General features: G+C 45.6%; 1 protein-coding gene across 15 annotated transcripts in view; it reads right to left on the bottom strand.

The window, feature by feature from the left end:
• Positions 1–23,436, bottom strand: part of MICAL3 (microtubule associated monooxygenase, calponin and LIM domain containing 3) — a 187,810-nt gene that overhangs the window by 101,612 nt on the left and 62,762 nt on the right. For all 15 annotated transcript variants that reach the window (XM_045554604.1, XM_045554602.1, XM_045554607.1 and 12 more), the window contains exons 2-6: positions 6,457–6,793; positions 4,698–4,905; positions 2,174–2,290; positions 1,687–1,788; positions 972–1,127 (exon numbers count right to left, since the gene is read on the bottom strand). In XM_045554604.1, coding sequence (XP_045410560.1) covers positions 972–1,127; positions 1,687–1,788; positions 2,174–2,290; positions 4,698–4,905; positions 6,457–6,720 — 847 coding nt within the window. In that variant the 5' untranslated portion in view covers positions 6,721–6,793. The remainder of the gene's footprint in view (positions 1–971; positions 1,128–1,686; positions 1,789–2,173; positions 2,291–4,697; positions 4,906–6,456; positions 6,794–23,436) is intronic.

Here is a 23,436-nt window from a genome sequence, read left to right as displayed (position 1 = left end):
TTGCTGGGAAAAAGGTGCATAAGGTGGCCAGAAAGGTTGTACATGAGACAGGGGTTGTAAAACTCCAGGCAGGGAAAGATGTCTATACCCAGATTCTCACGTCCTGCATAATCAGTTCATGAAAATATGGGGAGCTTTGTTTCTCTTTGTACAGCTCTATAATTCACTTGACACCCCAAATTAACCCCAAAACAATAAGTAAATAGAACTATAAAAATGGAGGAAAAAACCCAAAACAAATCAAAAAGGGGCTAACCTCTCCAGGAGGGTTTGGGTTAGTTATCAGGTCAAACCTCTTTACTAGTCATCAAGAAAACTGGAGGAATCTCTTAGATTCTTAAGAACAAGATAGACAACTCAATGTCTACAAGCAGAGAGTAAACTACTGACTTTTTAATTCAATTAATCTGAAAAATAGATGTGACAGAAAGAAATCAAGTTCTAGAAAACAGAATGAAGGCACATTTAGCAAAATATCTAAGTTGATCTATTCAAAAGCTATCATACAACAATCTCATTCCTGTCTGGCACACTCGTCGTTGCTTTCAAGCTCGAACTGGAACCCAGAACGAAGACTACACAATTAATACCTAAAGTCAGGTTCTCAATCAAACCAGGAACTACCAGGCATTGGCATGCTACATCAAGCACCGCAGTATAGGGCAAGGCATTAGGGAAGACTGGTAAAAGGCAGAATTGAAAATTTTATAATAAAACAAATAAATAAGTAAAGACAAAACCCAGAGCAGCCCAGTCACTGTGATATGGGTTAGGAATACTGGAGTAGGAAACAAGTTCTGTGGGAAGCCTCATGCTAAGAACAGGATGGGGGAGTGAAGAGAGAGTGGGGGGCGGCGTTTGACAACACAGTAATGACACCAAGGGTCACCCACCCACCAACTCCCAAGAGGAAAGTGATGAGTGGTTATTTAAATTTTTATCCTTATTGCTCTGGAAGCATCTACACCAACCTGTGGCTTCCCTCAGTTCCTGGAAAAATTTTTGGTTGAATATAAAAGCCACACCACTGATCTCTTCCACCTTGGCTTCTGCTGTTGTATTTCGGTTAATAAAATTTGCTGTGATGGCGATGGCCAGTTTGCCACGGAATTCTTTCCGACGAAATCCTGGAGGAAAAGAAACTCTCAGAGGTGGCAACAGTTACCTAGAGAGGAAGGAAGATCACTTTAAATGAAAGAGGGTGTTGAGGAAGACATTAGGGAAAATGGGGGATGAGAATCAATGGAAACATTTTAGGGCAGCTCTCCTCTACCTGAAAATAAGGTATTTGCCTACCAAAGAACATGACAATTCTGGAAAGAAGTCTAAGTCTCCCACACCATTTGCAAACAATTTGAAACATAACTGACCAGAATATTACTCAGTATAAGGGATTCCATTTAAAAGGGGGGGAGGGTACCCAGTTATTAATACATAGATCAAATCCTGCAGCATCAAGCACTCCGAAGTATGGCTCGTCTCCTAGTGCCCTAACACAAATGCCCTGTGAGAAGCAGCCCGAGGACGGGCTGGCTAGAAGAAGGCAGGCCTGCCATTCAGTTAGAGTGGACAGCACATGCACAGATTCTCAGGAGCATGGACAATGGTGACACAAACTCTCACCCGGGGTGGAACAGGGCCAGCTTTCACTCTGCTACAAACTGGCAAAGGAGCATAAATCAGTACCTTCCAAGGTGTTCCTACGGCCATCCCCACCGATGATCACTTCGAATTCATACTCTGACACAGGATGAGTTTTGGGATGCACCAGTGCCCGCCAACCTATCCCTGTGGACCAAAGCCCAAAAAGGGAGGTCATCACCCAGACCACATTCACACATCCAAGAACACCTCTTGATACCCAGGCACAGAGACTGCACCAAACTCTGAGACAAAAACACTACATGTAACAGCACTGAGGACGAAGCACAGAAAGGAAGGAGCTTAAAGGGGGCTCACTAGGGACCTTCCCCACCATGTTAGTGGCTGCGAAGTCCAATACTGTGTCTAACGCCTCCTCGGTAAGTCAAGTCCTCAAGGGCGCAGGCTGTACAAAGGCAGATGCTCCCCTTAAGCTAGTTCTAAAAACAGTCCGCAGGTGTCTCTAGTTTTCTTCCTTTCCGCACCCTTCCATGCCCTTTTATGCCTTCTTCACTTGTCCAATCCAACTTACGTTCATTCTCTTGGTCCTCAGGAGGCTGTACAAGTCCTTGGAACTCCACATTGACGTGGATTTCAATGCCGAGGATCAAGGCTACTTTCAACAGTATTAGCTGGAGCTGACGGATACCTGGGCAAACACAAAGATTACGCTGGTGGGGTGCACAGAGAAGGGGGTGCCTGTCATTAGCCATTGCTCAGGCTTCTAGTCCTCCACCTATGCGTCCTTCACTCATTTTCTCAAAGCCTTTTGTGGCAGGAGACATTTTCCAAGCCATGCTCTATAATTGCAGTCCTCAACCCCCAGGCCATGGACCAGTACCAGTCCATGGCCTTTTAGGAACCAGGCCACACAGCAGGAGGTGAGCAGCAGGTGAGAAAGTGCAGCTTCATCTGTATGTTCCCCATCACTGGCATCACTGCCTGAGCTCCGCCTCCTGTCAGATCAGCCGTGGCATTAGATTCTCATACGAGTGCAAACCCTACTATAAACTGCGCATGCGAGGGATCTAAGTTGCGTGCTTCTTATGAGAATCTAAGCCTGATGATCTCAGGTGGAGCTGAGTCGGTGATGCGAGCGCTGGAGAGCAGCTGCAAATACAGATTATCATTATAGCAGAGAGATTTGACTGCACAATAAACGTAATGTGCTGGAACCATCCCCAAACCATCCCCATCCGCACTCCGTGGTCCATGGAAAAACTGTCCTCCACGAAACCAGTCCCTGGTGCCAAAGAGGTTGGGGACCGCTGCTCTGTAACTTCTTTCTTCCTTTTTTTAAAGAGCAGATATAATCTGGTGGAAGAGATGTTCTAGAGAGACATGCGGGCCACTCCCACCTCTTGGCTGAGGTGTTCTGACAATCAACAGCCCTGAGACAACACAGGGTTGTGGCCAACAGGAGATGCTGCGCCATGTTCCCCTTATCCAGAGGCATCATACTAGCAGCATCTACAATCCTGACAGGACGTGGCACTTACCATAGGAGACAGCAGATGTGCACCACGGGTGTGCTTTCACACCCCGACCGACGCAAAGCTGCTGCAGTACTTCCTAAGACACCCACAGTCTCTCTCCCATCCCATGCCCTCACAGACCTTCTCATTCTTGGCAGGTAAGGGAGATCACAACCCAGCTGTATCCGCTTACCATCCCCCTCCCACCACTGGTCTATAGCTGTGGAAACTGAGGCCCAGAATGACAGCAAATCTTGCTCATTATTATAGTAAGATTTATTTATTTATTCGATGTCCAATGAGTACCTGCCAGATGCCAGACATGAAAGCAACTTCAGGTACACAGAGATGAGAATCGAGTCCCTGAACTAAGACCCTCTCAGCTCCCAGATAAATCCTGCCACACAGAAGGCAGAAAAATCCACTGAATTAATGACCCTTGGTCTTAAGACCAAACTTACCTGTGGCCCATGACTAATCTGCTAGGAGCACATGCAAATCCTCCTCTTGGTCATTTGGTCATTTTCCCCAGCTCAGTACAATCACCACCCTCCTGAGTCACACTACCAAAGACTCATTAAATTCTGTGCTAGCACACATTTTACTTTTGCAGACAACTGTGGGTTCCAAGATGCTTTACAAATTACAGGCTGACAGATGGGCAATGCTCTCTCTGCCAGAGGAATGTGGTGGCTGTTGGCCAGTGTTTGATAAATTGGCACCACTGCTTCAAACAGCGCAAGGTCCAGTGGTTGAATATATTTATAGGACACATCTGGAGGAGCTCAGAGCAAAGGTTACTTGATAAGGCTTTCTTGGAATCATTAATGATAATCAGTAAAAAAGACTTCAACTTCCTAACACAGACACTATCTTTTCTGAATTGCTTTTCAGATAGGCCACTTACAGTCAAACAAACAGCACTGACTGCATTAACTTGTATTTATACCCTATGGGACCTCAGAAGAGCACAGGCCTAAGCTGAGCTTGGTGACGACAAGAGTACAGCAAGCGCTGTTCTGGCTGTAGACTTCACAAGAACCACCTAACCAAAGGAATCCCATTATTGACTTGCCATTCATGACCAAGCTAGGACTCTGCTTCTTCTCTAAGTGTGGCTTCCCCAGGACTGGGTCCCGCAGCACTGTGTTCTTACAGTAGCAGAGCGTTTATCAGATCACACTACAGACAGCAGCATGCCTGAATACTTCTTCCACCGGACTAAGAACTACAGACGGTCCAGGCCCAAGTTGGTCGTCTGTTTCCCAACACCTGGCCCCAATGTGCATCCTAAGCACTGTAAGTGCTCAGCAAGAGTCCAAGACCTAACTTAGAAATCTTTGAGCTAAACTCTACCTTTCACAGGTGATATACTTGTGGTTAAGAGTCCTAGATTGCAGAACCACTGCATGGCAGGTATTTTTACTCCAAGCAGAGCGTGCTTGCTACCAGACAAATACTAACAAGATTAGCACAAATTGGGCTGAGTATGAACTCCTTAGATAATCTATCTGTCTCTTTCTACTGAACAAGTAGGCAGGGCTAGGGGTGGAATTCTTCAGGAGAACTGGTTTTACTTACTAATATGGTCGATGGCTCCAGCACAAAACTTGCCATAGAACTTCTTGGCACCCAGACCTCGCAGATCATGTATGGTGAATGGCCAGAGATGCAAGACATTGTTGCGGGAGAAGGCATCTCGTTTCTCAATAACAACCACCTTGGCTCCCAGTAAGGATAAGTCAATGGCTGTGCGGAGACCACAGGGGCCAGCTCCAATGATGAGACACTGAAAAAAACAGCTGTTTTCAGGGCAAAGGCAGCACCTCTTGAGAAACATTTCTAGAGAAGTTTCATGATCTTATAACCATCATTCCCTGAAGCTCCCAAACAGGGCTATTCTACCCACTTTCAAGAAACCACCCATCTGGGTCATAGCAAAGCACCTGCAATGGCTTGAGAAACAAGCTAATGATCGCTGTGGATACAGAAGACTCTGAATTGTCAGTGCTAGACACAAACTCAGCACATATTCACCTTGGACAGCCTGTAAGCCCCATAGATCTGCAACATATTTAAATGGGTCATCATTTCAACAAACAATGTGAAAATCACATCTAATCTTATATCAACAGGAGAGAACCTTTTAGAAGATTTCTAAGTCATGCAGATTTCTATACAAGGAGACAAAGATTATTAATACACAGTCCAGGCAATCTTAGAGTCCTAGAATGGTTCTACCACTTAAGGGAACTTTCAAGAGCCAAAGTTTCATGTACTGAAAAGAGTCCCAAAATCCCTATTTCTAGACTAAAAGTCCAGGGAAATGATCGTGAAAATCCACACTCTAGAGAAGTACTTAGGGTGAGACCAGACACTTATCTTAACTAGTTTGCACTGTATGTGTAGAAGGAATACATGCAACTTTTGGCTTTGCATTCCTTTTGTTCTTAATAAAAGTCCAGCACTCACTCAAAAGTCATGCCTTCACATTTCTTGGATTTTGTTGATGAAAATGCAAATCCACTGGTGGTAGGCTCTAGGTATCCACAAAGGGCAAATTAAAGATCATAAAAGTACATAATAAAATAGCCATGAAGTCATTTGCAAATTTGTGTCCCTGCTAGCTTTTTCCAAGGAGGAAAATAAGAAACGTATTTTTCTTTCTCCACTTCCTCACATCTCCCCCTGCATAGGTGAGTGTACATCCTGGGTCTTTACCCAGGCCTACATATTTCACGGAAATCCTATTTCTCTACATTGTGAAGAAAGCAACAGAAATACTTCAGATCACAAAGACCTTGCTTATGAATCCAAACAGTCTTTGGAACATGGATGGGAAGAAGGCTGAAGCTTGTGGCAAATTCTCAAGTTAGCAAATACTACACCTTACCAGTTACTGAGTATGGAACTATGACTTTCTAAAGACAACATACCAAGACCCAGTAAGACATGTTCAGATAGGATGCTTACAGGGCATAGCTATGTCCTTGCTACATGACCTACATCTTCCTAACAATGTGACATTCAAAAGAAAGCATCAGCAAAATAAAACGTTCCTATGCCTCTTGACTTCAGGGTTAAATAGTTGAAACTTTGAATGTTCAACATGTAAATGCATGAAATATGCTTAGAATAGGGTCTGGAACATGGGAGTCAAATAAATATAGGTAACAGATCCACAAACTTTCAACAAGGTAGAAGCCTGACTTCCTATGCTAGGCCATGGCTAGACTCTGCTGGTTCTCACCCAGTCTACCCCTACTCAATCCTTCTCTTTGGCATCTGGTTAAATCTTCACATCAGTGACTCCAGGGCCCGATAGTAGCCAAACACTTACCTTGGTGTTAGTGCATGCTTTTCCCTTTTTGTAGTCTTTGTGACTGCCCCGTTTGTCCAACTTTGCCCAGAGGGCTTTGGCTTTCCAGTAGTTAAGCTTGGACTTGAGCTTGTGATAGAAGGAGCGGTAGTCCTTAGGTTTCAGTTCCAGGTGGTCACAGAGCTCTTGGAAGGCCTTGAGGGTTCCCTTGCAGGTGGTGGCCTGGACAAACCGGTCAAAGAGGACATGAGCTTGGTTCATCGTCTCATGCTTTCTCTCCTCCATGCTGCCTGCCCTCAGCACCCCACAGAGGGGGCTGTGGGATGGCCGTGGATCCACCTGACACTGTCACGTTAATCTGACAAAAAGAGAGAAAGAAAAAGAAATGGTCCACATTGCTGTCTCCACAGACACTTTCTAGGAGACATACTCTTTTTCAAAGTGGAGTTCCCAAGTGTTAACACTCATTCATTCGACAAGTGTATGCTGCACACCTGCGATATTCCAGGCCCTCTCCAAGACACTGGGGATGGAGAGGTGATAACATAGCTCTTGCTTTCAAGGATCTTACTGTCTAGTGGATGAGAAAGACACACAAGCAGAATGTTTATGTCCTACACTAAGTGCCACTAGAGAGAGAGGCACAAGGGCCCGGGGAACACAGAGTAAGAGTATCTAAATCACAGGGAGGTGGGGTCCCCACTGAAGATGAGCCTCTGAGAGGCTACAGCTGAATCTTTCAGGGTAAACTTTAGCCAGGTAGAGAAAAAGTGAGGACACAGGAAAGCAAAACAGGCAGGCCTGTGAGTGACTCGTGCAGATCAAGAGTCACTAACAGATCCCCAGGTTTCCGGCTTAGGCCACTGAGTAAATGGTGACACCAGGCTGGGAGTGGATTAAAGGTAGAAGAAGAGGGTGCAGTGGGAGCTCCCCAAGTAGAGGCGCTCACAAGGCAGCTGGGCATGAGAGTGAAGCTCAGGGAGTAGCTGGGGATGCAGACCCAGATTTGGAGTCACTGGCACACAGGTGGTGGCTGAACCTGTGAAAAGCAGGTAAGATCAACAAGGAAAGTCCCTGGGGAGAAAAGAGCCATGGGCTCTGGATGAGATCTGGGAAGCACCAACCTAGAAGAGGCTGCAGAGAAGACGAGCCCTCTAAAAAGATTATGAGGAAGAGTGGAGAGAGGTCTGAAGAGAACCAAGGGCGGCGTCATTGAAGTCTAAGAAGCAGAAAGTTCAGAAGTGCCAAACTCATCAGGGATTTAAAGAACTCAAAAAGTCCTGTGTACAGCACAGTGTGATTTTATAGCCATTCTGTTTTGCCCACAATCATATTTGACAATAACAATCGTGTCTGTACCTTCTACTTACCAAAAATATCCACACACCCACCATCCTGTATGCCTGCCAGACAGAGGCGTGAAGACGGGAGATGGCACCTTATCTGCTCCTTCATCCATTCACCCCCTTGGTCCCGCTCCATTTTTGTACCACATTCTATGATCATCACTACTGAACGACTACTGGGAAGTAGGAGGCAAAGGGCCAGAGAGCAAAACTAAGTCACGGGAGACAGACCGTAGGTCGGAGCAGTGGGACGAGCACAGCACACGTGCCAGACCTTGGCTGCCTGATCCTGCTTAGTCACTCTGTCTCATGAGGCCTCAACTGCCCCTTGTGTAAGATGAGGAGGTTAGACCGATGATCTCTAAAACTCTCTTCCAGTCCTGAAGCCCTCCGAGTCTAGTGCTGAGAAACTCATGGCCACAGCACTCACACCTGGTGTTCTGGGCAGTTCATCACAGGCGCACTGCCAGCTTACCACTAGTGTGAACACGGCTGGCTTGGGACTTTGCTTGACAGAGGACTGACTCTTGGGGATGGCGGCACACGGAGGAAGGAAGTTGTTGGCGCACTGTGTTTACAAGGGGTGTAGAAGCAAGATATGGCCCACTATCCAGTGCACCAACCCAAGGGAGATAGGAGCCACATTCCAGAATGACACGAAAGAGCCCCAGGGTTCTGTCCTGAAGCTCTCACTCTGGGCAATTCAATGAGCGACAGAATCCCCCTGTATGACACAGAAATAATATTCTGCTTCTCTCCACACCTCAGCATGATACTATCAGATCCAACCAAACCAACTGGAGATGCATCTTACGTTTCATAAGAGAAAGTAATAACTAAATACAAGGCACTGCCATTTCAGATACAACACGCCACACGCACCATGGTAATTCCCTACCTGAAACACACTGACGTGGCTTCTCGCCTCAAATATATCACTTACTCAACAATCCCTCCCGGCTCTGAATATTAAAAACTGCACTGCTAGTAAACACAGCTTGTCCCAATATCCACATGGCCAAGAGTCCAGCACTAAATGGAATTAACTGGAACTAACATTCAATTTCTCCTAAGTTTTATTCTAGGTAGCAACAAGCAGTGAGAGAAATATTTTAAAGTTCCTAAAGACAGCCCATTCTTTTTCTTACAAGCCAAGGCTTATCTCAGAAATGATGAATAGTCAAAATGGCAGATGGCTTATAAGGGAGGGAAAGGCCAGATGTGCTTATCCAAAGGAAGAAGTAACAACAGTGATGGGTAACAACCAATGACTAAAAACAAAGATCCCTGAGCATGCGCTATACCAGGGGCCTTCTCTGCCTCTCGCCTTCTTTGTGGGGATTTCATCAGCTTTATTTGCTCTCTGGCAAGTAGATGGCATTGTGCAATCCTGACCCTGCATACTCCACTTGTGTTACTAACCAATCTTAACTCCACCGGAGTCACAGTGTTTGGCAAGCTTTGAATACACCTGGTCTGATCTATCTCTACCTCATGTCAAGGAAGAAAATGACTTTTCTTTGTTCCTAAACAGCATCCACCTTCCACTCCTTGCCAGGATTCAGAGCACTCAGAACCACAATGTTCTTGCTGAAACCAATACATTAAAGGTCCCGCAACATATACTTCCAAAAGCCTTTCTTTCCCCTGTCATAATGCCTGCCTTGTGCTTACACCTCCCCTAAAAGAGAGTCTTAGGCAGAAGCGTTCTGCCATGTGGCCTAACATCCCCTTGGGCTGGTTGTAGCCTACTCTGTTTGAAATAAATATTCACTTCCAAAGAGCTGCCAACCACCACCAGATACTTCCAAATCAAACCCCACCACAGATGAACACCTTCATTAATAACTGCCCCAAGCCTGCTGTTGCTGTAAAACACTTAAATTAACAGGTTTCAGCCACACCTCCCAGAGAGCTGCAGAGCGCCTGTTTCCCAGCGTCACAGAAGTATTAAGTAACCAGTCTAAGGGATTTCAACTCGCAGGGCACTAATGACAACAGATAAATAGGGTAGGTTGGTTCTTGGAACAATGCGACAGGCACCCAAGGTAAGACAACACAAGATTAATTCCCTTGGGCTGCCTCACTTTTCCTACTCTGCAAGCCAAATGACCATGTCTCATGCACTCTGACAACAGCTGGGAAGAATGGCAGGAGGAGAGCCATTCCTGTTACCACCCCCATCTCCCTCATTCCTGAAGGTCAAAGCCAGATCACGCTCCTCCAGGCCTCTCCTGGACCACTCCTATGTACTGTTCATCCCAGTATCCTGGGACAATCAGCATTCATAATCACAGGAACCTAGAGACCAGGAAACCTGGCAGGAAAGTGCCAGAAATCCTGGGGACTGAAAAGCCAAGGTGTGTAAGGAAGGGGTAACGGAAGTGAGGAGCCTGAGGAGGGAAGAGGAAGAGGAGGTGAGGCCGGGTTTCCAGGCATCTGTGTAGTCCCTGCCAGCTGACAATATCCTGCATGTTTTGTCCTGCGGCAGCTGACTGCTGACTCAGAAGCACATTCCTTGGCTGTGGAGGACAGCACTGCAGAGACAGCCTATGAAGTGCATGCAGGAAAAGGGTTTATGTTTCTATTTACAATAGTCAAAGGTTGTCACTGACTCCTGGCTGCTTAGGAGAACACTCAATATCTAGCTCTCAGAATAGGTGGGTGGTTAGTTGTGGAGGGGGTAGGGAAGAGAATTATCTTTAAAAATAGAAAAAGGAAAGAGAAACAAAACAATGTGAAATAAGAATTACACTCCATGATTATGGGACCAGAGTGAAGCTTAGTAAATTTTCTCCCCAACCACTGCATCATTAGTATACCAGCAGATGTGCAAATCTCCGAATCTCAAAAAGGAATCGGTGAAATGCTCCCTTCCTTAACCCATTCAGTCAGAGAGGTATGTCTTCTCCAAATAATCTTGGAAGTAGGTGTATAGGAATGCTTGTTTTGGAATGCCATCAGGAGGAAACTGTGATGAAAACACACTTCAGGGCCGGGCACGGAGGCTCACGCCTGTAATCCTAGCACTTTGGGAGGCTGAGGCGGGTGGATTGTTTGAGCTCAGGAGTTTGAGACCAGCCTTAGCAAGAGCCAGACCCCGTCTCTACTGAAAAAAAAAAAAAAAAAAAAGAAAGCAATTAGCTGGATATCTAAAAATATATATATAGAAAAAATTAGCTGGGCATGGTGGTGTGTGCCTGTAGTCCCAGCTACTCAGGAGGCTGAGGCAGAAGGATCGCTTAAGCCCAGGGGTTTGAGGTTGCTGTGAGCTAGGCTGACGCCACGGCACTCTAGCCCAGGCAACAGAGTGAGACTCTGTCTCAAAAAAACAAAACAAAAACAAAAACACACACTTCAGATTATTGAGATTCCCTCATGTTTTGCCTCAGAAACAAGGACCAAAACTGCCAACATGCCTTGCACTCCTGACCTGCCTTTCTGCAACACGGGTGACTGGCTGCTGTGCCATGGGTGAGGACCCTGGGCCTGCACCTTGGGGACAGCGAGCTGACTTGGAAGAGACTGTCTTAAACAAGATTCCCTGTAGCCTCTGACTCTGCTTCCCAGCTCCTTATCTTGCACAGCTCTTAGATAAGGTTCTGGGGACCTAGGAAGCGAGCTCAAAATACAATAAGGAAAGCTGTCTTCCTTATGCATTCTTTATTTTCAACTTCTAAAATTATGGTAAAACACACGTATCATAAAATTTCCCATCTTAACCTTCTGTAAGTGTACAGTGCAGTGGTATTAAATGCAGCCACATTGTTGTGTAACCACCACCATCCATCTCCAGCACTTTTTCATCTTCTAAAACTGAAACTCTGTATCCATTAAACAATAACTCCCTGTTCTCCCCCCCACCAGCCCCTGATAACCACTATTCTGCTTTCTGATTCTAAAATTTCCACTACTCTAAGTATTTCATATAATTCATAATTTTATAGTATTTGCCTTTTTGTGACTGGCTTATTTCCCTTAGCATAATGTCCTCAAGGTTCCTCCATGGCGTAGCGTATTGCAGAATTTCCTTCCTTTTTAAGGTTCAACAGTGTGTACAGACCACATTTGGCTTATCAGTTCGCCCCTTGATGGATACTTGAGTTGCTTCCACATTTTTAGCTGTTGTGAATAATGCTGCTATGAACATGCACATACATATCTCTTGGAGACCTTGCTTTCAACTCCTTTGGGGATTAGGATTAGAATTAGGATTGATGGATCATAAGGTAGTTCTATTTTTAATTTTCTGAGAAACCTCCATATAGACTTCCACAGTGGCTATACCATTTTACATTCCCACCAACAGTGTACAAGGATTCCACTTTCTCCACATCCTCGTCAACACTTATTATTTTCTTCTAGTATTTTTTCTTATTATTTTTTGATAATAGCCATCCTACTGGACTGGGTGTGAGGCGGTATCTCATTATAGTTTTGATTTGCATTTTGCTAATGATTAGAGATGTTTGGCATCTTTTCACATACCTATTGGCCATTTGTACACCAACTTTGGAGAAATGTCTATAAAGTTTTTTTCCCATTCTTTAACTGGGATGTTCATCTTCTTGTTGAGTTTTAGGAGTTCTCTATACAGTCTGGATATTAATCCCTTATCAGATATATAATCTGCAAATGCTTTCTCCCATTCTATGTGTTGCTTTTTTACTGTTGATAGTGTTTTTTGATGTGCAAAAGCTTAAAATTTTCATGAAGTCTAATTTGTCTATTTTTTCTTGAGTTGTCTGTCTGGTGTCACAGCCAAGAAATCATTGCCAAATGATTGGCAATGCTGTGAAGTTTTTCTCCTATGTTTTCTTCTAAGAGTTTTATAGTGTTTTAGGTCTTACATTTAGCTCTTTCTTTCATTTTGAGTTAATTTTTGTACATGGGGAGAGAAAGGGGTCAATTCTCATTCTATTGCATGTGGATATCCAGTTGCCCCACTATGATTTGTTCAAAAGACTGTCCTTGCCCCTTCCCCAATGGTCTTGACACCCTTGTCAAAAATCATTTGACCATATCTGACTATTCTATTCCGTTAGTTTATCTGTCTGTCTTTATGCTGGTACCACATTATTTGATTACTATAGCTTTGTAGAAAGTGTTGAAATCAGGAAGTATGAGCCCTCCAGTTTTGTTCTTTTTTTTTTTCTTTCTTTCTTTTTGAGACAGAGTCTCACTCCGTTTCCCCAGGTAGAGTACAGTGGCGTCATCGTAGCTCATTGCAACCTCAAACTCCTGGGCTCAAGTGATCCTCCTGCCTCAGCCTCCCAAGTAGCTGGGACTACAGGTGCTCACCACCACGCCCAGCTAATTTTTTCTATTTTTGGTAGACACAGGATCTCACTCTTAGCTTAGGCTGGTCTTTCTTGAACTCCGCTTCTGACCTCAAGCGATCCTCCCGCCTTGGCCTCCCAGAGTGCTAGGATTATAGGCATGAGCCACCCACCCGGCCAGTTTTGTTCTCCTTTTTAAAGATTGTTTTGGCTATTTGGGGTTCCTTGAGATTCCATATGAATTTTCGGATGGGTTTTTCCATTTCTGTAAAAATAGTCATGGTATCTTGATAGGGAATGCACTGAATTGCAAATTGTTTTGGGTAATATTGACACCTTAACAATATTAAGTCTTCCAGTCCATAACATGGATATGTTCTCATTTAAAAGTTTTCTTTAATTTCTTTATGTTTTTTAGGTTTCATTGTACAAGTCCTTTGCTTCCTTGGTTAATTCCTAAGTATTTTATTCTTTTTGATGCTATTATAAATAGAACTGTTTTCATAATTTCCTTTTCAGATTGTTCACTATTAGTATATAGAGATGAAACTCTATATACTAATATAGAGATTTTTATATGTTGACTTCATATCCTGCTACTTTGCTGAATTCCAGGTATTAGCCTCAAACAGGTTTTTTTGATGGAATCTAGGATTTTCTACATATAAGATCATATCACCTATGAACAGAGATAATCTTACTTCTTCTTTTCCAATTTGGATGCCTTTTATTTCTTTTTCTTGCCTAATTGCTCTAAAACTTCCAGTACTACATTGAACAGAAATAGTGAAAGTGGGCATCATGTCTTGTTCCTAATCTTAGAGGAAAAGCTTTCAGTCTCTTACCATTGAGTATGATATTTGCCATGGGTTTTTCATATACGGCTTTTACCATATTGAGGTAGTTTCCTTCTATTCCTAGTTTGTTGAGTGTTCTTATCATCAAAAGAGTGTTGAATCCTCATGTATTCTTGTTTCTGCACGTATTTCTTCCTCAGATCTTTTCTGACTTCCCATTCCATTTAGCATCAGACTGACACTGGGCAGGATGGTGAGGAAATCGGAAACCAGTACGCATTCCCCAGCTCTGTGCCCACTTCCCCGCTTCCATGGACCTGCCCTTTATAGCAGTACTCCTCATCCGCACCTGCCATTCTGCAAGGATATTATTTAATGTCTCTCCTAACTACCGTAAGCTTCCTTAGGGCAGAGACGGAAGTCTCTACAGCTACAGCCTGACCTGTAATAGAAACGAACTATGTTACTGTGGAGCTGATGAAGGGAAGATAGAGCCCAATAGCTCCATACTTGAAAGATAGGTCCTGTGGAAAAGCAGTAGCCTAGGACTGCACGGCTGCAAAAGGTGAAGGACAGCTAGGTAAATGTAACAGAGATTTCTAATGTACTACCAACACATAGTATCTAAGAGTGCAACGGGCAGCCTGGACAGACGGTGATAGTCTAAGAAGAGCAGCCAGCAAAAACTGTTACCATGAATCTTCATTATTCTTGGCTGTGGAGTATCCCTCCCTAGAGGTATCTGGGAAGAGCCTAGACTAGATGATCTCTGGGTTCTCTTTCACATCTCTGATTCTGACAGTGGTATGGCCCTAACTCCTACGTTATATCTTCTCTAACCCTTTATTTCTACTCCTTGCAAGCAACCTACTTATTCATGAAAACCAAGTTAAGAACACCTATGCACCTGAGAAATGAAGTGAATCAGACATGAACTGACCTCTGCCTTGTGGTTCTGTTGCCCCAAATACACATTAAAATGTCTGAATCAGAACCAAGCACCCAATGAATACAATCACTGATGCTGATGCCAATGCCCGCCCCAAATAATGAACAAAAACAAGTAATGAAAAAGAATAAAAGGCCCAATGTCTTATAAATCACTTCTTCATGTGTAAAATAAAAATAATACTGACAGAATCACAGGGTTTTATAGGAATTAAGGTAATAAATGTAAAATGTTTAGCGGTGCCAGGAACAGAGCACGGCCCAATCAATGGTAGTGCTGTTATCATCTAGCAGTTTATAAATAAGTCCCCACAACAAAAGCTTATACTCAGTCTAAATAAATGGCTACTATATAACAGAATAATAGAGCTCAGAGAGTTTTGTTTTCTGAAGTAAAGAAAAATGTTTTGCAACTCTGTTTGCTCCATCATCACTCTCTTCCCTCTCCATTCCATCTGTTCTAGAAGGTGTGGTGATGGTATTGGGTGGGAGGGGCTAAAGGAGTAAGATCTATGTCGTAAGTTCCTGCCAAACTTAAACGTTAAAACAAGAAAGCTATAAGGACTGCCATCAACAATGATGAAAGGATACTGAACAGTTACCAGTGACAGATCCATATCTTACAGCATCCGCACCACAGTCCTGTGAGGCAGAATCTATTACCTCTATTTTACAGATGGGGAAACTGCAGCTTAAAGAAGTTTAAAGGTCACAAAGCAAGAAGAAAGCAGTGCAGCCATGTTCTGGATCCAGACCTGTCTGCGTTAGAGCCTAAGTCCTTAGCCATTACAAAACCCACCTGAGAATACAGCTTGTGAAACAGAAGTTCATCAGAATGCATGTTCCCAGTCCCTCGCTGCCTGAGAGGAGGGACCTGCAGGTATACACATGGACCCTTCTGCCAGGAAGATAGCTCCCAGCTATCAATGGATATGCAGTTTCAAGTAAATATAGCAAGGACATACAATAAGGATTCTTTTTCTTCTCACAATTTATCATCGCCACATCTGCTCCTTTGAAATAGAGCCCTTTCACAAATGGAAGTAAGAGCAGTCTGGTTTCACAGTAATTCTTGTTGGCTGCTGAAAGTCTAGGCAACTAAAATAGTACTAACACGGCACTTACCACTCCGCATTCTTCAGCAGGCTCTAGCACCAGCCATCAGCAACAGCTTTGAGGCGCCAATTACACAGCATTTTCTAATCACCCAATGCTACTCCATTCATTATAGGAACTCAGGGCAGGACAGCAGTTGAACCTTAACTACCCACTACCAAGAGTACAGAGCGAGTTACAAAGAGACCAAAAGACCAAGACCTTCCGGACCAACTAATCCAACAGCACTGCTAGGCTCTCAGGGCTAGACCCTCTGGCTGGGGAGAAAGCCTCACTGAGGATGTGATAAGACAAAACCAAAGGAGAATCCCAAGCAAAAGCAGTTCTCCACAAGGGCTGGGCTCCAATCTACTTCGCTAAGCACTATGTACCCAGTTCCAGGCAATAGCAGGTGCTCAATGAGGTTCCACGAATCAAAGGGCTCCTGAGCCACCTACACTTGTGCAGACTCAAGAAGCTGTCTGGCTGGTGAGCTACGCAGGGCAGCCTCCAGGCAGCTGCACGCAGGGGCTCAGGAGGCCCCAGGGCTCAGCAGTCCAAAGGAAAAAAAACTTAATTTCCTACAAAGACACCCTGTAACATCTTAATTACCTCCCTCTCCCAGGGGCAGAACCTGCAACTAAGGCTTTATCATGTTTGCCCAACACACACCTGGCAAGAGATTAACCCGGAACAAAATGTGGGGTTTCTCAGTTGTCTGGTCTGCCTGCTCTCACTGCTGTGAAATCACAAAATATGCCATGCTCAGGGCTAGGTAGCATCCAAAGATCACCTTGGCCACCCCACACTTGACCCTTGTAATCATCCGTGACATGCAAACAGCTCCAACGACAGACAACTTTCTGCCTTATGAGGTAGTCGGATTGAAATGTTAATTTCTCAAGAATTCAATTTCTATGTAGAAGACCAAAATAGTTTTTCACCCAGTGGATCACAATTTACCCCTTGGAGGTATCCAGAACAAAATTATTCCTCTTTCACACGATAGCCTTCCAAATATTTGCTCTCTACACATTCTCTTCAGTTCATCCAACCATTTCTCTTCTGACTTGGTTTTTACCTTCTTCACCTTCACATCTGCTTTCCCTCCCATGACAACAGACAACTGCCCACAGGCCCACCTGCAGCAGCTCTCCACCTGTGCACCCAGCTCATCTCCTCTCTTCCTCCACCACACTGCCCCCCCCACTGGTCTCCTCCTGACCAACCCCTCCAGAACCCCACACTGAACTACACACATCAGTGTAAGACCCCTTTAAAAACCCAGTCCTGGCCCCATTCTCACTAACAAACCCCCCTGAAAGAACTGTCAGTGCTTTTGGTTATGATTTTCTCTTCTTCCACTGTCTTTTGAACCTACAACAATTAGACCTCATCCCCACACTCCACAGAAGTGTCTCATCAAGAGCCTGAATGATTTCCACACCATCAAATTCAAGGGTCAATTCTAAATCCCAGTATTCCTCAGCCTGTCTGCAGCACAAGTCACAGCTGACCGGTCCTGCCGGACAGGACAAGGAGACACTACTCCCTTGGCCCTCCTATTGCCTCACTAGCCCCCCCTCTGTGTCCTTTGCTGGTCTCAGACAAATCCCCAACCTGTGTGTGTCGGTCGGAATGGCCCAGCACTTAGTCTCTTCTCAATCTACATTCTCTCCCTGTATCAGTGGCTTTCAAACTTTTTAAACTGTGACCTGCAGTACACACAGTTCTCTATATAAGTGTAATTTTTAAAAGTTTCATAGGGCAAAATTCCCATCTCAAACAGCATAAAAGCAAACATTTTTACAACATCCCTTATTAGAGATAGTCTGATGTTTTCTATTCTATATTTAATTTTTTTAAAAAGCTGGTCTCCTCTGTATTGATTTCATTATCCATTAATGAGACGTAACACACTTTGAAAAACTCTGCCCAGGATGTTCTCCTCCCATCCCACAGCTTTAAGTGCTATTTATACAGTATACATCACCAATGGCACCCAAATATTTATTTCCTCTCTCCTGAACTTGAACAACCAATCGTTTATTTGACATTTCTATTTGGACATTTGACAGACACCTCAAACTTAACACACACAAGACCAAACTCTTCATTCCCACTCTTGCCCCGCTGCTTCTTCCTTAGTGGCCTGAATCTCAGCAAACAGCACCACCACCTACCCAAGTAGTTCAATCCAAAAATCTAGGGATTATCCTCATTTCTGTCATATCCCATAGTCCATTCCTCAGGAAATTCTGTCTGTTCTGTCTTCCAATACAGCCCAAACCCAACCCTTCCTGCCATCCTGTCTCTACTGCTCTCCTCAAGGCATCTCTCACTTGCGTCGCTGCAGCAGCCTCCCCCTGCTTCCACCCCGTCCCGTAGCCCACCCCCCGAGCACACTGCACAAAGTGGCCAGAGCGTTCACTTACAGCACGAGTCAGATGCATGACCACCCGCACCCCATCCCTGGGACCCAGCCGCACTGGCCGGCCCTCTTCCTGCTTAGCAGTGCCTTCCCCAGAGGCCGCGTGACATGCTCCCGCTTTCTTCAGGTCTTGCCGGCCCTACTACAGAGACCTTCCCCGGCTACCTATAAGAAAGTACACCCTGCCCTATCACTCCTGACCTCCTAACCCGCGGATTGTCCCCAGGGCATCTCCCCGCAGTCCCTATGGTTGGTCTGCTCTCTATCTCCCCAGAAGGAGTCAGCCCCAGCTCAGAGAGGAAAGAGCTGAGCTGGAGGGCGTCCGAGCTGCTGCCACACCATGCAGTACAAGCCCAAGGTCTTTTACTATTTACTTCTGAAGGATGCCTCCCCCACCCCGGATTTATGCGCTTTGTTCTCAAGGCCCATCAGGGTCTTTATCTTCACTAAATCTCCTCAAGTAACCATCACTTGGTATTATTATGAAAATAGTTTTGACCTTGTGGAGCCCCTAAAAAGGTCTCAGGGAGCCTCTGCAAGACCTGTGCCCATACATACCTTCCTTTTATCACCTCCTTTCCCACTGCCAGCCCTCCCTCACCGCTGCCAGCCACACCAGCCTCCCTGCTGTCCCTCACGCACACACCAGACAGCCTCTCACCTCAGCCTTTGCATTTGTACTTCCTTTTGTCTAAAAATACTCTTTCCCCAGATCCATTCACTTTTTCAAAAAATATTCTTGAGCATCGATTACATGCTGAGCACTTTTCTAGGCTCTATAAATATGGCAGTGAACAGAGAAAAAAAGCTCTGCCTTCCAGGGCACTGTCTATTCAGGTGTCAGCTTCTCAGTGTGGACTCCCCTGACCACACTGTTAAAACTGTTTATCCTCATTCCCTGGTTTTCTCCAAAGCACTTACTACAACTTGACATTCTATAAATGGTATTTACTTATTGTCTGTCTCTCTTCTACAATGTAAGCTCCAGGAGGGTAAGGACTTCTGCCATTTTGTTCACTGCTGTATCATCGCACCTAGAACCGTTCCCGGCCCACAGCAGGTGCACAGTAACTACCACTTGATGAATGAATGGCCAGCTACATGAACGTCTCTTGCCTGCCCAGACGTCGGGGATCCGGGCAGAATTCTGTTAGGACATGGGACAGAAGTCATATGAGATGAAAATAGGTTGCATGTTTTCAGGCAAGTGCCACAGGCTGGGAGAAGGAGAACACAGGGATCTGGCAATCCTACAAGGGGAATGCAGATGGCTTCTGCCAAGGGCGAAGACGCTCCTCTGGAGACCTTCCCTTTCTCCACGACCACAACCTGCCCTGGACCCGACTTACACACGCATGCCCAGCAGTCCCCCCAGCCCTAGCTCAAGACCTGTCCTTGCTAGCAGGAGGAGAGCAGCACAGGAGCCAGTGTCTGGGGGCAGCTTTGTTTCAACAGCCAAATAGTTTGAGAGTAACTGTCCCCTATAAAAAGAAACTGGTTTCTAGAAAAGAACTGTGGTATCAGTGTCATGAAATGCTGTATGACAGTTCCCAGCCCATTTCCCCAGAGAGATAAGTGAAGGACTCATAATATTTCTAATTCCAAGTTGTGTGTGTATGTGTTTAAAATCTGCATCAGAAAACCATGAAGCTGTCATCAGCCCAGAGTGTCTGACAAGGCAGCACTTCTTCATTCAAGGCAGCATGACAACGAGGACCCAAGGGTTATGTGCATTTCACATTGACCAGCTTCTGATAAGGTCGCCTACAGACGGGGAGAGGAAGGGAGGCAAGTGAGATGGAAAGCTTGACGCTTGCAACAGCAGCTTCACAAGTGGAATGGGGGGGGACAAAAGCACCTTTCCCGCGCTGCTGGAAGAAAAGAAAGCCACAGCAGCGTGGACGAAGCCACAGCAGCGTGCAGCTACGCCTGCACCGTCATCTCCAGCCCCAGGTGGGGCCTCAGCACTGCCCTGGCATCCTTTCTCAGAACCCCTGCTGGTTCCTCCAAGCCCAGCTGTACCTCAGGTCACCCACTCCCACCCCATCCTCAATGACCCTGCCCTCACGTGGTGAAGAGAGTGGCAAGGATGCCCTCAGCCACTCCTGCCTCAGAGAAGGCTCCCGCCAGCAAAGGCTGCCCAACCTACCCTTTGTTCTCTGAATCTGCCTCCATCTACTATCATACACTTTTTGTCTACCATTAACCACTTTAAGAGTACAGTGCCATGGCGTGAAGTACATTTACACGTTGTGTAGCCATCACCACTGTCCACCTGTCATACATTTTCAACCTCTTCCTCACTCCCAGCCTCCTTCCCCCTTGGCCTACTCACGTGCTGAGTGGAGTCTCTCTCAGACACACACAGAGCCCTGGCCTGCCCGGCACCCCTCGAAGCCACCAGCCTCTACCTCTGGCTTCCAGAAGTGAGCACCCTAGAAGAGCAGCCCACTGAGCTGCCATGCTGTCCCCACTTCCCAACCCCCCAACGACTCTTCCTGGTCATCCAGTCGCTCCCCCTCCAGCTGGCTTCTGTCACTATCGCTCCACTGAGGTGGGCAATGGCTGTCCAATTGAGATAGGCTCAGATACTTTCCAGCCCTAACTTACTTGCTCCCTTTTCTAGCTCTTCCCACATACGCTGCCCTCCCGTGGCCCTGGGCCACCCACCTCTGCTGCTCCCACCATCCTTCTCCTTGCTCCTTTCCGGTGGCTCCAATTCTTACATCTGCAGCTCTATTTCAGAAAACTGGGTGACTTGTAAACTTTCATCTTTCTGACCTTGCTTGTGAGATCCAAATGCTTTACCAAATATCTCCACCTAGACATCCCATAGGTACCTCCAAGCCCCAAACTGAACTGAACGCTTCCGTTCTCCCCCACCTCACATCCCCAGGTAGTTAATGCCATCACCTTCCACCCACCAAATGGAAATTTAAGGTCATCACAGACCCTGCTCTGGTCTTAACTCCCTCAATCCAATCTGTTGATTCTAACTTTCTAGGACCTCTATAAAGTTCATCTCCCTACCATTATCTTGGTGGCAGCACTCAAGATTTCTAGCTCAGGCCGGGCGCGGTGGCTCACGCCTGTAATCCTAGCACTCTGGGAGGCCGAGGCGGGTGGATCACTTGAGGTCAGGAGTTCGAGACCAGCAAGAGTGAGACCCCGTCTCTACTAAAAATAGAAAGCAATTATCTGGCCAACTAAAATATATATAGAAAAAAAATTAGCCGGGCATGGTGGCGCATGTCTGTAGTCCCAGCTACTCGGGAGGCTGAGGCAGTAGGATCGCTTAAGCCCAGGAGTTTGAGGTTGCTGTGAGCTAGGCTGACGCCACGGCACTCACTCTAGCCCGGGCAACACGGCAAGACTCTGTCTCAAAAAAAAAAAAAAAAAAAGATTTCTAGCTTGGACTATCACAACAGCCCCTTAATCTTAACCCCCTCCAATCCATGCTCCACACAAGCGCCAGAGTGGTCTTTAAGAGCAAATGTGATCCCATTTCAGCCCTCCACTGACTTCAGGACATGATCCAAACCCTCAGCAAGGTTCAAAAGCCCCATCAAGATCTAGCACTGGCCTTCTTTCCTACACTGCCAAACACGAACCATTTTCTTCGGTCATACTTGCAGTCCCTGGAACTTGCCACATGCTCACGAGCCTCCACATCACTCCTCTTTGCCTAGAATTCCCCTCCTGCTCATCCTTCCAGACTTCCCCGAAATGACCCCACCTACCCCATCCCCCAGGCAAAGTTAATCACTTATTCCTCTGCATTCCCTCTCGCCTTGGTGCGTACCTCCCTTTCAACACTTACCACTTGCTCTGGAATTATGTCCGTTGTCTGTCTAACCACTAGCTTGTGTGGCTCTATTTAGCAGCAAGAGGAATTCATGTTCATACTTGCACTTAGTACAGAGGCTAGCAGAAAAGTTGGGGCTAAGTATAGCGGGTGCCAGGAAAGAAGGAAGAAGATAAATGGAAACCTTACCTGAGCCACAATGTCTAATGTCACAGAACTATAAAAAAAAAAGAGAGAGAGAAAAGGCATTTGCAAGTTTGTTATTAACTTGTTATTGATTTAGGAGGTGAAAGAAGGCCAAGGATGTGGCCAAAGTTGAGTTCCCTAAGGCATCTCTGGGTGGCTCCTAATTATGAAAGGGACTGTTGTTTTCAATTCACATTCCAGGATGACAGTTACCTTTTTCAGATGCCAGAGGCTCCCTAAGTCACTGGTACTGTGATTTTGAAGCTCCCAAGGGTTAGACAGCGGGAGGGGAAGACTCGTGCCCCACAGCCTTCCTAGAGATGGAAATGGCAAAAGAAGGAGAGAAAGCAGGTACAAGTAGACACTCTCTGAGAAGCCCCTAGCTGTAAAACATGAATGGTAAGAACAAGGCTGTTTGAGGAAGCTGGCAAAGGAAACAAAGGAAAAGGGTATTTATTCTCCAACAAGGTGGATGGATGTGCGGCCTCCACCTCCTCCCCATGTACCAAGCAAACTGACTAAATCTGTCTTGGTTCCAAGCCACAGAAGGGAATTGGGGCTAGTTAGCTCCAAGGCCATGATTTTTTCCAACTATCTTCATGGAGAAAATCTCAGTTGTTCCCTCCAAAGCAGAAATAAACCTAGAGGGCTTACCCTAAACCAGCTCAGTGGAATATATTTTCCCTTCCAAATTAGCTTAAAAGGGTATGGGACTTAGGCATAATTTTATCAGTGCAACCAGTTTTCTCTAGATCAAACACTTCTCAAGGCCATCCCTCTCCCTGCTACACTCTGATATCACTCCCCCAGCTACATAACCAACTCCTTTACAGGGGAAAGAGACCCACTTGGTCGGAAATGAAACATTCAAAGAAAGGGAATAACAAGCTTTCTTTCTTACACTTAAGGAATACTGCAAATTCCCCAACCTATCCTCTGGCAGGATCTTTAAAGTCCACAGCCCACAACTTCTGCCTACTCACACCACCCCCCGCCCTAGGGATGAACCCCTGCCCTGTATAGGGGGCGTATTGAACTACAGCCAAAACTTTAATTTCTTTTCTCTCAAAGACCAGTTGCCAAAAACCAACTGCCATGGACTCTTTGGGCTCCA

This window comes from Lemur catta, chromosome 6, assembly GCF_020740605.2.
Source record: "Lemur catta isolate mLemCat1 chromosome 6, mLemCat1.pri, whole genome shotgun sequence".
Lineage (NCBI taxonomy): Eukaryota > Metazoa > Chordata > Mammalia > Primates > Lemuridae > Lemur > Lemur catta.
The sequence above is the reverse complement of the archived record's forward strand: the minus strand, read 5'-3'. Positions and strand labels throughout refer to the sequence as shown.